This window comes from Eurypyga helias, unplaced genomic scaffold, assembly GCF_000690775.1.
Source record: "Eurypyga helias isolate BGI_N326 unplaced genomic scaffold, ASM69077v1 scaffold13910, whole genome shotgun sequence".
Classification (NCBI taxonomy): domain Eukaryota; kingdom Metazoa; phylum Chordata; class Aves; order Eurypygiformes; family Eurypygidae; genus Eurypyga; species Eurypyga helias.
This window is the reverse complement of record NW_010223865.1, coordinates 9,494-24,718: the sequence shown is the minus strand read 5'-3', so window position 1 is coordinate 24,718 and position 15,225 is coordinate 9,494. Positions and strand designations below refer to the sequence as shown.

The window sequence follows — 15,225 nt, the reverse complement described above, 5'->3', positions numbered from 1 at the left end:
TTCTATGATTCTATGACAGGAGAAAGGAGGATTTGCCTCGGGAGGAGGGAGGCAGAAAAAATTGGATGTAGGAGTTGTGCTTTTTTAGCCTGAAATAGAACCCGTTATGCAAATCAAGGTGCAGGATCTGTATTTTGGTGTTGATTTATTGAAAGTGTTAGAAATTGGCAGAATCTGGTTTTAGTTTAAAAGCCCGTAAGATCTTTCTCTGAGGATTTGTAACCGTACTTCGTGCATTTCAGCGCGAGTCCTGAAAACGGAGAGTTTGTCCATTCAATTCTCATCCACTGACGTGCAGCGAGTGCTTGGGGAAACAGGGAAATAGAACCATTTCACATGGGAGTTGCATGCTGCGTTAACTGAACGGAGCTCTGATTTTTCATAGTTGCAGAATTGGATTTCCAAGTGGTGGGAAAAGCAAGTAATAAGCAAATGTGAGGGCTGGTAGTATATAATGACAAGTTAATTGGGTGTCTTCATTAACTTAGGTCACTAAAGACAGAACTGCTGATGGCCATGCACTGACTGAGGCACGAAAACAGCTGAAGGAGGAGACTCAGCTGCGGCTGGTAAGGGCTGCACGAGCTTGGCGCTCGCTACACATGGCTTTGTCACACGACAGCTCCGTGTCAGACAATCCCTTTTGACAATATTGGGCCAGGGTTTTTTTTTTCCATTCCTGCCTGCCTGCTTCAGCCTGATCCAAGAAGAGTCTTGTCAGGAGCGATGTTAATTTAGTGACTCTGTTGCTCAGCTTGAGGTCTCTTTCTCAAAACGAGCAGTGCATTTTTTTGCTAGTTATGCTGCTTACGCTGCTGTGATGTTGGCCTGCAGATGTGGAATTGTTGTCCTTAGTTGTCTTTCGTGGGTCAGGTCTGTAATGGTGGCGCTGTGGCAGTGCAGCAGGCTTCTGGGTAGTGACCACGCTGGCAGGAGCACCAGCTAAGGGTGGTTATCTCGCATACAGTGAGGATTGCTGGTCGGTAATGCGGGCTGATCCATGTGTTCCAGGACGTGGAGAAAGAGCTGGAGGCGCAGATCGGGATGCGACAGGAGATGGAACTAGCCATGAAGATGCTGGAGAAAGATGTTTGCGAGAAGCAGGATGCGCTGGTGGCACTCAGACAGCAACTGGATGATCTCAGGGCCCTAAAGCACGAACTGTCTTTCAAGCTGCAGGTAGGAAAATAATTGAGTCAAATGCAGTGGGTTCCAGATAAAAGTGATGGCTCGTGTTCTTTTTTCACCCTCTCCTTAAGAGCTGCAAGGTGTGGAAGGGTTACAGGCTGTGTAACATCCGTCTTGCTGCAAGAAAGCTCTAGTGTTTGAACAATTGATGTGGCGGAGGTTACAGGAAAATGCATTTTCTTCTGAAGAAATACTCAGAATGAATATCATCATATAAATGATGATCCAGAAATGTACGTGTGTGTGTGTGACTGAGGGAAGCACCTTCCGTGGTTTTGTGGTACAAAAACTGATCCACAGTAGCTTCTTTTCCAGTACAATCTAGTAGTTGAAGGTATATGGGGTAATTGCATACATTACCGTGTGGTTGCAAAAGCAGATTCCAAAGACAAAGAGCAACAGAAAACGCTCAGAAAGAACCCCTAAAATAAACTGTAGAGCAGGAAAGAGTCGCTTCTGCTCTCCTTGAGCCAATCATTCTGTTCAGAACAGCCGAACGATATTTGTAGGCACTGTGCTAATATGCGTCACACGGGAAGCTGCGATGGTTACGGTGTTGCCCTTCTGTGGGGTCTGGACGTCACCTGCGCCTGCATGGCAAGATGTTGGTCCTTGCAGCGTCGACCTGGCCTTTGCGTTTGGAGCACCTTCTGCTGACTCTTTGGCTTCTGCCCCTTTTGTTCCCTGTGCCACGTGATTTATCGTGGCTTCTTTTGGTTTTAGCATGACTTACAAAAACCCACAACGCTGCTTTTTTCCAGAGTTCAGACATGGGGGTGAAACAGAAGAGTGAATTAAACAGCCGTTTGGAGGAAAAAACAAATCAGATGGCCGCCACCATCAAACAACTTGAACAAAGGTAAAAAATGAAACTTTCAATATTATAGAAATCATGTGTGTGTTCTAGCGGTAGCATCCCGCTGACCCAGAACAGAGCAGGCGACAGGCTGAGCGCTCTGCTGAGCTGCTGCTTGAACACAGCTATGTGAGGAGAGCCATAATTTCGGGAGATGCTCTTAGGAGAAGTGTTTTGCATGCTCAGGAGGGCTGCCGTTAGAAAAGAATATACAATAAACCAAGCTGCTGTGGTAATTACTGGTTTATTTACGTCAGCTGCACTTTTGTACGTTGCCCAGTCATTACGAGTCAATTCCTGTCTCGGATAGCACTGGTAAAAACCATAAATGTGATCTTGGAGGAGGACGTGACTGTTAACGACAGTATGACAGGGAGCAGGAAGGACAAGCGTGCAGCCACAGCCAGGCTTGGAGGTGCTGGTTATTCCAGATCTCTCTGGTACTGGGGGTTTTGTTGTGGTTTCTGGGTTTTTTTCAAACATCCCAAATTGAACCGTTCTCATTATGCACAGCCTTGTACTTTCCAAGGCAGATGAGCTTGAAAAAAATCCTCTTGGGTAAATAAACGGAGGAAGGTGAGAGGGCAGCCTGGCTGTCACGAGGAGTTGGTAAAGATAGCCCACAGGTACAATATCCATTTGGACTGGGACAAGTTCCATCCTAATGGCCGTGTTGCTCTCATGCTGCTGCCCCTCAGGAAATCGGGAGGGCCTCCGCACTCAAGTCAGGTGGATCTGAGAAGCAGCAGTGCTCCTTCTGCTCTTGTTCTCAGAGCCAGGCCTTGCGGTGGTTGGGCCAGAGGTTCAGAACTTCAGCCTCTGAGTTGCCCTGAGTGTCCTGTTAGCACCGAGAAAATCAGGGGAAAGCGTAGCTCTCAGCAGGGCCTGTTGTCTGGGACTTGCTGAATGAGCAGGGCGTTGCGCTAAATTAACCTCTCATTTTAGGGTTTATGTTGTGAATGATTCTTTGTTAAAAACTGTCACTTTGTTTGCAGAAGATCTGTATTTTAAAATGTTTTATGATATCTACTCAGCTAATTTATTTGCTCTTTTTCTCTTGCTGTTCTTATTTTCCCATTTTCTCATCCTCCTCATTCTGACTTACTTATACAGTGAAAAGGATTTGGTGAAACAGGCAAAAACCTTAAATAGTGCAGCAAACAAACTGATCCAGAAGCATCATTAGACATTTTTATGTCTGGCCACCTCACAGCTCTGACATCAGAACTCATTTATGAGGGGAGAACTTGAGAATTGCTAAAAGCAACGGTTAAAATGTTAATTGTCACCTAAAGTTGATTTGGAATTTGCTGAATTTTTAAAATCAGTGAGTTTTTCTTCAGAGATTTAGAGTCGGGTATAAAAATCCCTAACTTTGCCATTTAAACTGTGTTAAAGTACCAATGAGCTGGCCCATAGACGCACCAGAAAAGCGTAAGGAATGGGAGCTGTGTGGCTCTGTCCATCCCGGTGATGTGTACCGTATACAGCAGCTCAAGTCTTCACCAGTGATGGATACTGGGTGCGTTGGTCCGGCCCAGGCCAGACTGGCCAGCTCCAGAAAGTCAACTAGTTTTTTGTGTTACCCTTTTTGTGAAGTAGACGAAAAAAAAAAAAGCATCCCTGGAAGTTGTTGAAAGTAGTTGTGTGCGTTCCCCAAGCCGTTACCCGTTCACTTCTGTTCCGTGGGTTCAGCCCCAAGTCCAAGACAAGCGGGCGCGACTCGATAGCTCGTCACCGTGGAGACCAGCCCTCTTGTAACCGAGACTGCTTGCAACGATTTTGCCTTAGTGACTTGGTGGGGAAGGGGGGGGCTTATGACTTATCCTTGTTCCTTTAAACTTCATGTGTCCAGAATTAGTAGCTAGGTGTCTTAGAGTAACATGATAGAGTGGTAAGTCCAGTGGAAACCTCCTTGTCTTTGCATTGCCTTCTACCTCTGCCAGGAATAATCCCTCTAGACAGATGTTGTGGTTCTTCCCGACCGAAGGAGGCTGAGGAGGGGGTTTTGGTAGGTCTCTCATTTTCCTAGAAAGGGAAGTTACACGTTTTACAAACAAACAAAAAAAAAATCCGATCTTTATACTCTAGTGTTTAAAAGAAACAAAAAGTACCCAGGAAAAGGAACAAAAGTGCAGTGGTGGGGAGTGGAAATGGTCATTTAGTACTGGACCGTTCCTTGTCTGAGTAGTCAGTGGTCTAAAAGGAAGTTGCCTTTTACTATTACACTTCTTTCATTTGCTTCTGAGTTTCCCTTGCCCAATACAAATGGAATTTGCTAATGAAAGAACAGCTAAAGCTTGGAAACAGCTCCAGGCAGGAAACATAATTGCCAATTTAACACCCCAGTGCAAAACTTAAGTAACTGGACCTCGGCCTATTGTAAGCTAATGTTCTCTTCCCTGTGGCCGCACAGGCCTGAGGTTGTAAGTGCTCCTAGAGATTTCTCTTTTTCTTTCAAGAAGATCACATTTGGGGGTTTTCCCTCTTGAATACGAGGCTGTTTTGCTCTGCTGAGATGCCCGTAGAAATTCTTTGGGTGCCAGTTCTCCCTTTGTCCAGTGCTTCTTGGGGCAGTGGGTGGCAAACGTGACTGAAAACGCAGCTGGGGAAAGGTCACCGCGTGGAAACGCGTGAGGCTCGGCCTGGCCCTCCTGTGCGCCCGCGCGTACCACCGCTTGGCTCGTCCGACGGGCTCCCGCGCGCAGGCAGACCTGGGGACCCGTTGTAAGTCTCCACGCGATGCCCCAGTCGCATGCTTGAGTGTATAACCTCAACCTTCAGCAACCCTTTACTAAAAACGCGTTTTAGCTCCCTGGAGAAGAAACCAAAACAAAGGGAAAGGTGGAAGCTTTCCTCAGGGTACCCCAATAGCTAGCTAGAACAGTCAGCTCCCCGGATTTCTCCCGCAGAAACAGGGGGCTGGGCTGGGCAGTAACGCTGAAATGAGGCAGAATTTAAGGATCTGGCCGTTGCTGATGTCGGGCCCGAAGCGGAAACGCTTCGGTGTGCTGACGCCCGGGCGCTTGAGCCAACGCGTCAGTCGGTGGAAGAGGCCAGGACAGCGCACTCACTCTCAGTACAGTAGCTAACCTGTCTTGCAAGTTCCAGTTACACGTGTAAAGCTGAAATGTAACCTACATTAAAATCAAATTTGACTTAAAATTCTGTGTACTTGAGGTTTGCTTTGGATCTGGATACAAGTGGTGTTTTCTGTTTTTCATCTAATGGCTGTAAACTGTAGTAATAGAATAAAAACTGTTGAAAATCAGAGCTTCTGCCTGGTTCACCTACATTTTGCTTTTCTTTAAAATATTTTCCTCCTTTCCGTTGTTTTTACCATTTGTTTTTTTTTTGGCTTTACCTTTTCACTGGGTTTTTTTATTTGCTGGTTAAACTCGGTCTTCCTCCCCACCATGGCTTTTGTTTTTTATCACAAGTTCATGTGGCTCAAATCCAGATTGCGACAGGCGGAGAAGGACCGTCAGTTGGCCCAGCAGGACAACCGTCTCTTCAAGCAGGAGTTTGGGGACAAAATCAACAGCCTCCAGCTAGAAGTGGAAGAGCTCTCCAGGCAGCGGTGAAGAGATCCTTTTCTAATCTGTTTTCTGGGCTGTTCTGGCTGTGTCTGGCAGAAGGCAGGCAGGGCGATGGCCGGAGGAAGTCAGGGTTGGGGGTGGGGAGAGACAAGGCTAGCAGCGCTAGGGATGCAGGACGGAGATCGCTGCGAAACCAATTTGGGACGGGCGGGTAGATCCTCGGCCTGCGCTGAGGTCGAGGGGCCTGCGGTAGGGAATGGGAGTTTGCTGGAGGTGTGCTTCCGAGCGCAGCCGGGTCTCTGCTGGCAGCGTAGGTCTCTCCCACCTCTGGCGTTGCATCAGACGCCCCACTGCGCGAGCGTAATTTGGAATGTAAAGCCAACGCTGAGAGCAGACAGTGCGATGCACCTTGGCGGGGACATAGCGGCAGAGTCCTTGCCTAGAGCTGACGCCGGGCAGTCTGGAGCAAGGGCAGCAATCCTGGTTGTCAGGCTGACACACAGCCCTGTGCCTTTTTTGTTTCCGGTTGAAACTGGTCTCAGTTTTGCTGGGAGACAACCAAAAAGTTGGAAGCCAAATGTAGAGACCTTGGCAAGAGCAGTCGTATTTTCCCCTGCAGTGTCATCCATTTACCAGGATTGGGAAAACAGAGAAAAATATAAATGCTCCTCCTTAAAAGGAGGGAGCCTTGGGGAGCGCTCTGTGGGATAACCAGGGAGCGCCTCTTCTCTGCACGTGCGCCTTCCGCTGAGTCAGTGTAACTCAGCTGCAGCTACCCGGGGAGGACACTGGCACCTTTCTGCGTTGGCGGGCCTTTCTCCCGTACTTTCCTTGCTCCAGCTAAGTCAGGTGTGGGGATGATGGAGCCTCCTTCCCCGGGAGGTTGCACTGCTTTCCCTAACTGGGTTCCCAAAGCAGTGGGTTACTGGAGGGCGCTGCAGTGCTTGGTGGGTGGTGTTGCTGGAGCTACGTTCCTTTAAGAGGAAACGTGGCTTTTTGTGGTGGTGGTGTTAAATCCACTTTATAAAACAGGAATTCTCGGTTGGTTTGTTTTTAAATGTCAGTGTGGGCGAGGATTCGTTTCTGGATCTAATTCTCCACCAGCTTTACTGACTTCTGTTGGGCTCTGTAATTAATGAGGCTGTAGTCATAACAAATTGCTTAGACCGCTGGCGCAGTATGGAGGCTAATGAGGGTAATAATGGATAATGTTGGTTTTGATAGCAGTGAGGATACTGAATGTTGTGTAGTACAAACGTTGCCACTGGTTTTACCAGCAGATGCTGGTAAAGGGGTTGTTCCCTGCGGCAGCAGCCACGTGTTACTTGTAACCATGTCAGGAAACAGCCTTTCTGGCACTGCAGTCCCAGGTGGTCCGTGTGCTCCAATAGCCTGGTCCCTGTTGCGCGCAGACCGGCTGCAGACGTGGAGGCACGGAGCTTCCTGGTGGCCCAGGGGGTAGGCTCTCTGATCCACAGCTTGATTTAGAATCGTGCCCGCTTCGGGCCGTGTCAGGGACCCCGGCGTTGCGCTCAGCCGTGTCATTGTTCCCTGCGGCTCAGTGTGCTGTGGCGCATGCACCGTGGGACTGACACAGAAGCCTCGGCGGCGGTACCAGGGCAGAGCAGCAGCCCGACTGCTTCGTGGTCGTGAAGGAGCACGTGTCATGCCTCCGTGACGGGTTAGGCTAGACCAGGGAGAGGACTGGGGTCCGTAGAACAGCACATGCATCCTGTATTCAGCCCACCGGGCTCACCTCTCCTACTCAAGCCCAGGTACTGACCTGCTCATGTGCTGTGGCTCTGCCAGCGTCAGCAGCAGAGTACTCCCAGTGCGGAGCCCGCGGTTGCTCCGTGAGGACCAAGCCCCGCTCTCAGGCAGGGTGTCGGAAGAATCGTCGCAGCTCTGAGAGGCACAGTCCATCCGTCCTGTGTGTACGGCTTGGGGAGATGGTCATAGTGTTGGCATCGGTTTCGGAGCTTGTCCCATAGCAGCTGCCATGCTGAAGGTCTTTTTGAACAGGGCACTGACCAACAGTTCTGTAAGAGATGAATAGCTAATTCGTTTTTAAGGACCTGCAGACAGGTTTATTTCCTGCAAAATTATGCTGGAATTAGATTAAGGACTTGCAGATTTTTTCCATCCTGATGTATTATGGCTTAACACACCGTGTTTATTCTTTATATAAGTTTATTATATGTTTATTCTTTATATACACACACTCTTTATTCTAAGAGGCAGTGTTCAGCTCTTGAATTGGGATTCAGTTGCTTTAGGGTGAAGAGAGGTTGGTTAGTTCATCAGCTCTGTGTAGAGTGTTCTATAGGCCTTTATTCACAATTCCATCTCAATATTCTAGGAGCCACCTTGAACTCGAACTGAGGCGGGAGAGAGACAGATGGTCACACAGTCACCAGCGGATCCAAGAAAACAAAAAAGGCCCAAAGAACTGGCTGAGACAGGTAATACGAGGGTTTTTTTTTTTGTTTCCTTCTTGGCTTGTGTTTGAAGTATGGTTTCATTTTGCTCATGTGCTTTTCCTGAGCTTTATTAGGCGATAAATGTGTATTGTTAACGTGCCACAACAAAATGAGCTTTGGAACGATTTGTGCACATGCTGAGTAGGCAGTTCATTGGTTTGAGCCTCACAAAAATAGTGGAACCATAGAAGCACAGAAAGGTTTGTGTTGGAGGAGACGTTAAAGCCCATCCAGTTCCAACCCCCCTGCCATGGGCAGGGACACCTTCCACTAGACCAGGTTGCTCAAAACCTCATCCAGCCTGGCCTTGAAAACTTCCAGGGATGGGGCATCCACAGCTTCTCTGGCCAACCTGTTCCAGTGCTTCATCACCCTCTCCAGGAAGAATTTCTTCCTGACACTTCGCAGCAGAACACTGGTTTCCTCTTCCAAGCTGGGTACCTGATGAGATCTTGACCGTGATTGCACTTTTCCTTCACTGGCTTTGTAAACCCAAGCGTAACGCAACAGGAGAGATGCTGTACGCGTTACACTGTATGAAAAGCAAACGTGCTCATTTTTACTCTTCGCATCCTAATAAGGGAAATTCTCCCTGAAGAGTTTAACAGTAAAACTTGGAAGACAAACTTACCTTGAGGGCATCACAAAGCACTTTGTGTTCTTCCGGTGCTGCACATTAGTGAATTCAGTGTGTTATAAAAGGGAAGTGCAGTGTTCATCTTGAGAGTAAAACTCAGAGTCTCCGAGCAAAACTCCCTTTTTAGCAGTAAATTTGCCTTTGAAAGTGAAAATCTGCCCTGCAGCTTTTTCTGCAAAACGAAAACGGGCTTTTTTGCTGGGAATTGGCAGTAAAACAGTTGTTCCGGAGAACAAAACTTGCAACTGTGAGAACTGGGAAGTGGTAGAAGTTCTTCCCACAATTCTCACGTGTGCTGCTGTGCTTGATCTGGTGGAAGCGTGCATTTGCAGAAATGGAAGAGCTTCCAACCCCCCTGCCATGGGCAGAGACGCCCACCACCAGACCAGGTTGCTCAAAGCCTCATCCAGCCTGGCCTTGAACACTTCTCGGTCTCTGCTGTGAAAATAACAGATGGTGACCGTGAAGTTTCTTGTACCTGTGGCCACTGGACGCGTCTGAGTCCATCTCTGCCGTGTGAAGTCAGCTTCTTGTGCATAGCGAGAAGACAGCGCGCAGAGCTGCTCCGGGGGTGGATTGGGCTTTCTGTGCTTTCACGTCTCCCCGTCCACCTCTGTGCTGCGGAGGGGCGGTTCCTGCAACAGCCACGTGAAGTCTCCCTTCGCAGCGTGGCAGGGCTGGAACTGGAGTCTTCCTGCAGTTCAGCTGATGGGTAAACCTTTTGTTTTGGCAGGACGGGAAGCTCAAAATCCAGGAAGAAAACGCTAAACTGAAACAGCCACTAAGAGAGGAGAACAGTGTCCTGCCAGACAAGTATGGAAGAAATCTCTTTCTTGCCTTCTCCTTGATGAAGTCCTGCTTCCCCTTCTCTCGTTTCTTTGCTGTCGGGAAGTTTGGGATAGTGCAGCTACCCCTTCTGGGAAAGATTTGCAATCTCATGCCCTTTGCTGAGGTCTCTCTGCTGCTTTTTCGTAGCTCTCGCAGGGAAGGAGGAGGTGGTACTGCTTCCTGTCAGCGTTTCTGGATCTGGAAAGCTCTCTCTCTCACCCTTTACCTTTGGGTTTGTGTCTGTGCAAATCTGCTGATTACCAATTTTTCTACCTCAGTGAACTTCCGTAAGCCCGGTGCTGCGGAGACCTGGGCTTTTGGGTCCGAAGGGGGTATCTGCGGTGAGGGAAAGGAGAAGGGCTGGTGGATCAGTGGCATTTGGAGCTAATAAACGGTGGCTTCTGGACAAGAGTGGAAGCTGGCGGAGAAAGAGAACTTGAAATGCTGTCTCAAGATGGGTGGATAGAAACGTTAGTCCAGGTGGCATGTGTCTAAGCTGAATATTACAGAGGAGGATTCTCCCTGTGGGATGGATTTAGTATTGGAAAGCCACGTTTCAGATTTGGGTTTAAATCTGGAAAGATGGTTTAAAAGCTACAGGGAACAGCTCCGTAACGAGGACTTTGCTCGGGGTTAGTAACGGCCTATTTGAAGTGCTTGAATGTCAGTGCAAAACCGCAGCACGCTGAGTGTCAGCGCGCAGTTCATCAGACAAGCCTTGTCTTAAGAACAGCATAAGCCGAATTCCGATCTGCTTTACCAGGCCTTAAAAACCTTCCAGGCCTTAGATACTCTACCGCTGCCTGTTCACAGCAGCCGTGGGGCATCAGACGTTTTGTGGTAAGAAGCCTAAAGGTGGTTTTAAGCTGTGTTTGTACCATCTAAACAGTCTTTTCCAGGGTTGAACTCTTTTCCCTCTGCTCTTCTGAAGGTATTTTACAAGTTTTCCTCCTGCTCTTCCCATTGAGCCAGGAATCCTGGATGTCTAAACAGCACCCGTCACACGCTGCCTCTTGGCTTGGCTGCGGGACAGAGGTTAGGAACGCCTCAGCTCGTACGCCAGCGGAATTTGAAGGGTCAAACCCCCCAGAGTCTGTATGGGTAGGGCTTTACAAGCAGGCTGAGGGAATTCTGTGACGGTTCAGATGTTTCTCTCGAACGAGGCGGTGACTGGAGTGCCAGCTCCGAGTGACGGTGTTCTTCTCTTGTAGGTCCCCGAGCGGCACACAGGAAGAGCAGGTGGGTGATTCTTTGTCTTGTGTTGAAATTCTGAAGGGTGAAGGTAGCCAGGGAGCTCCTGGTTCACTGCAGCATCTTCTCTGCCCAAATACCCTGAAGGTTGTCCTTCGGGTTTTGCCTTGGTGAGGATTTGTCTGTGGAGTCCATAGCAGCAGGCATTGCCTATTGGAATAAGCGCTGTTTATCTCATTAGAAGAACGCTTTTAGTTGGCAGCACTGAGTTCCTTTTGCCTCCCCAGCAAAACCATGGTGGTTTTTCAAAGGATATTAACCCCTTCTATTGCTCCTTTGCCCTGTGCCTTTCCTGGGTTGGTATGTCGAAGAACAATGAAAGCCATAACATCACTGAGTCAAAGTGGCCGGAATCCATTCTGTATCCCCTGGATGCCTGGCAAAGCGTGGCTGGAGCCCTGACTGCCAGTGGGATGCTGCAACACTTGTGTTGTACCCTCTCTGCTGGGAATTCCTGCATGGGTCAGCTTGTTCTCACAGGGAAAAAGATGTTTCGTTCCCATGTTGTTGCTGGGCCAGCAGCCTTGATCTCAGCCTGAAAATCGAGCTGCGAGGTCCTTGGTTCACGCAGCCGCCGCTGTGCTTCCCCGTCTGCCCCGTGGCACGGCCAGGGCACGTGTCCGTCGTCCTGCAGAGGCGCGGCGGCCCTGCCTGGCTGCACAGCGTGCTGTCCGCAGAGCGGGTCGAAACGCGGGCGCGTCAACTCTCCCCCCCGGGTTGGAAGATGCGTAGCAGCCGCGGAGCTCTCACATGGGTAAAGCGTAAAGCGTAACATCTTGGTTTTGACTTGGGGTTTAGGAGCAGCTGCTGGAACCTGGAAATGCCGAGATCTGCCAGCTCTGCCAGGAAGAAAGCAGCCGAAGCAAAAAGAAGGTAACTCCGAGGACGCGCGTTTCCTCCGATTTCCTTCCCAAACAGCATAGGCTTCCTCCTGCTGACCTGGGACAAAGACACGAGCCCTTTTCTGAGGTCCACTCTACCCTTAAGCTTGTTAAACGGGGGGTTGCTTGAGGGTTTCCCACCCTGCTCCGTGTTTGGTGGTTTGTTTTTCCTTCCCTTTGGCAGCTTCTTCCCTTGTTAGCTAAATGGATTTTTTTCTGGGATCAGTCAGAAGGGAGAATAGGAGGCGTTAATGCTTGTTTGCTGCTTCCCCACTTCTGTTATTTTCACTCTTTGTTGCTGAGCCCCTCTTGCATTCCTCACCGCTTTACACTCTGAACCTAGAGGGATTACTAGAGATGTGAGGGGTGCTGCCTCCATTCCGGTGCTTTCCTCAGCGATGCTGAGGGGCGGTTTACCAGGAAACAAGTCCAGGTGCCGATAAAACTGCTGTCAGTGCAGCAGGCACCCAGGCCACGCTGGTGCAGGTGCTTTGGGGGGGAGCTGGAAGGCAGCGTTAGGTTTTCCCCTGGTTGATCTGCCAAGACCTGCCCCGAAGGGCTGCTGGGGGCTGTGGGCAGACGGGAGCGGGGAGGAGAGCGCTTTCCGGCAGTGCCGGCCTCTGACCTCCGCACCTGGGTGAAGGGGAACCAGCAGCTCGGTTGCAAATGGTCTGGGGAAGTTTCTGGGAGGACTGGGGAGCGCAGCGAGGTTACCTGACCACGAAACTTCCCAGGCTCATGGGGAGAGGCCGTGTTTGGCCAAGTGACCAGTGGGGGAGTTGCCGCTTTTCTGGGCCGGGGCTCCCAGCTGCAGCCGTGTTTGCAGTCCCGCCTGGCACAGAGACAGGCCTGGCACTGGGGGTTTGGCCAGGGCACACAGCTGCTCCCCAGCCAGCCCGCTCCGCCACGCCTGCGGTGATGGTGCTCCTCAGCGGGGTCAGCAGCCAGCCCGCTCCTCCCCGACGCTGCAGTACCGTGATGCTTACATCAGGCAGTGAGGGGGCCCGATTGCCCACCCAGTCACCCTCCGAACCTCCCCGGTTAGGCATCTGGGTAGTCCTGTAGGGTTTTTAGTCTTTCCCATTCCCCTGTGTTTATCTTGAGAAAACGTGCTTTCAGAGCTAAGCAAATGCCACAGCTTCATACCCGACTTCGATAGGTTTGCAAGTGCGCGGGCACATTGAAATACCTTGGGCAAGACTTGCTGTTCCAGTGTATTTTATGGCTCTGAAATAAGACACGTGCACCTGGTGTGACAGAACGCTCTGCTAGACCCTGGGTTAAAACTTGAATGGTTCCTTATGGTGGCGCTCACTCGCTCTGCTGTGAAGCTCTCACCTGCTCTCGCCTGACCAAAGCAGCTTTGCTGTAAACGGGTCCCAGCCCAGAAGCGAACTCAGGGTCTGCGGGGGGGACAGGAGTGGAGCTGGGCGCGTCCTTCTCTAGCCCAGCAGATGATCTGGAGCCACTGAATGAGACAAAACCTACATTTGTGTCGTGTCTTGAGTGTCTCCTTAATTTCTCTGTCCTCTTCCTGCATTCCAGAACATCTGCAAGAACTGCGGTGGCATCTTCTGTGAGGCCTGTTCGGCGAACGAGCTGCCCCTCCCATCCAGTATCGACCCCCAGCGCGTCTGCAATCCTTGTCACAAGCAGCTCATCCAGCAGTATTCCAACAGTCCCTTGTAGGGGGCGCGTGGCGGAGAGAGAGGCGGCAAAAAGACGGTTGTAGCCAATGCTGGTTTCTGGAGTTGTTCAGGGGGGATGGGAAGAGCCTGTGTTCTTGGGAGGTGAGAGGAGAAGCAGCTTCGTGGTGTTTACAGTCTCTCGTGACTAAAGCAACGGTCTGAGCCTTCCCTGCGCAAAAATCTGCCTGCTCTCGGGCCTGAGCTTGTGCTGGGGGAGCCGCCTTGGGAGCGGCACATGAATAGCCCCAAGGTGTGCCCCGGCAGCCTCGGGGCGCAGTGAGAACGGAGAGCCCCCGCCCACAGAAGAGCCGCGTGCGTGCACGCGTGTCTGCGCGTGCCAGTCGGGGACGTCCCCATCCTCAGGCGCGCAAGCGTGGTGCTGCTGGGCAAAGGCTCGCTGAAAGCACAACGGGAGCGTTCTTAACCCTCGTGTCTGGCTGCACTTGAAATACTGTCTTCTCCTTTCCCGGCTGCCTTTGACAGTCTGGCCCGGGCGTGCGACATCCGTGCCAGGCGTGAGCAGGCCAGGCAGGACGCCGACGGACACTTGCCAGCTTCATTCCTTTGGCTCAGCCCTCTGGCCGTGGGCTTGCTCTGCGCATCAGTATCGAAAAACTGAAGCTGTGAATGTTCTCCTTCTGTATGTCCAGGGCTGGGGTTGTAGGCGCTTCTGAGGCACGCAGGATGCCAGAACTGACGACCTGCACTGCTGGGGCACAAAAGTCCCTTAAGGCATCTCTGACGTGGCACTCAGAGACCCTCACCCTGGCTTCCCGACTGCGCAGCGGCAGCCAAAGCTAAAGGTGTACCTGTACGTCCTCTCTCAGAGTGGTAACTGGAGGGATCGATTCCTAAGTAGCCACCAAATCCTCATCGCGACACTGAAGGTTTAGGGACGCTTCGATCCACCTCTCCCCCTCGTGCACATGAAAAAGTTGTCGTAATAAACCCGGTGTTTCCCTTTTTTTGTTGCTGTATCAAAATGAAGGCAAGATGACCTCAGAGGGCTTCCCATCTGCTGGCAGTTCCAGCTGGAAACAGTTCAGAGGGGTTTCACGGTTCACGCTACGTCATTCACTGTTGCTGTTACCTCAAGGAATTCCGTGTCGCTCCAGAAGCGGCGGGGGCTTGCACGGCACGGCAGCATTTATCCTGGTTTAGCCTGGAAGCCTACTTCAGGCCTTCGGACCACAGGACGTTTGCAGTAACTAGGAAGCCGATGTCTTTGTACGTGACAAACGCATTTGGGTTTGTACCGATTTAATTAGGGGTTAGTGGTTTGATTCCCCAGAGGCGGTTTCTGTTCCTCAGCCCAGCTGGAACCGCGTTAAAAGCGTGTCAGAGCTGAGGTTCTGCACGTGGTTGGTGCTGGTTTGTACCAGGAATTGCTCTCCCATGGCGTTCTCAAGGCCTTGGCATCTTGAGCCACCTGAACTCTCCCCAGATCCTCGGTGCCCTTCAGAGCCGGAGCGCTTCACAGGGTTTACACGCTTTCTGTTCTCTTTTCCTGCCCTGTTTCTCCCCTCGCGTCAGTCGCCAGGTGCGTTTTCATACGGCTGTCCCCAAGCTGAGCGGCTGTAAGCAGCGGCGCAGCACGCAAAGCCTGGGATCCAGGGGCGGGCACGCCGCTTTGCGGACGCGAGACACCGGAGGCGACACCGTGTTTAGCGTCCGTGGTGGCGTGTACACACCATACGCCGCTCCAAGACTCCAGTTCCCGCATCTGAACCCAGTGCGGCTCCTCCCCCGGGGAGAGAGCGAGCCCCCAGCCGCTCCCAACTGGAAAGCCGGCTCTTGCTGCAGGTTGTTGCAGTGCTGCTGTGCCCGGCGTTGGCAGCTCAGAGGCGACAGCCGAAGGGGGGCACCTACCTCGCGTG

The 15,225-nt window shown here is 51.2% G+C and overlaps 1 protein-coding gene across 1 annotated transcript in view; it reads left to right on the top strand.

Moving 5' to 3' along the window:
• Positions 1–488: 488 nt before the first annotated feature.
• The window catches only part of RUFY3 (RUN and FYVE domain containing 3), a gene marked incomplete at its 5' end in the record, with an annotated part of 17,098 nt that continues 2,361 nt past the window's right edge, over positions 489–15,225 (top strand). Inside the window, 9 exons of the mRNA XM_010155363.1 lie at positions 489–569; positions 1,012–1,179; positions 1,950–2,047; positions 5,505–5,624; positions 6,996–7,041; positions 9,434–9,513; positions 10,740–10,767; positions 11,578–11,652; positions 13,206–13,345. Coding sequence (XP_010153665.1) covers positions 489–569; positions 1,012–1,179; positions 1,950–2,047; positions 5,505–5,624; positions 6,996–7,041; positions 9,434–9,513; positions 10,740–10,767; positions 11,578–11,652; positions 13,206–13,345 — 836 coding nt within the window. The remainder of the gene's footprint in view (positions 570–1,011; positions 1,180–1,949; positions 2,048–5,504; positions 5,625–6,995; positions 7,042–9,433; positions 9,514–10,739; positions 10,768–11,577; positions 11,653–13,205; positions 13,346–15,225) is intronic.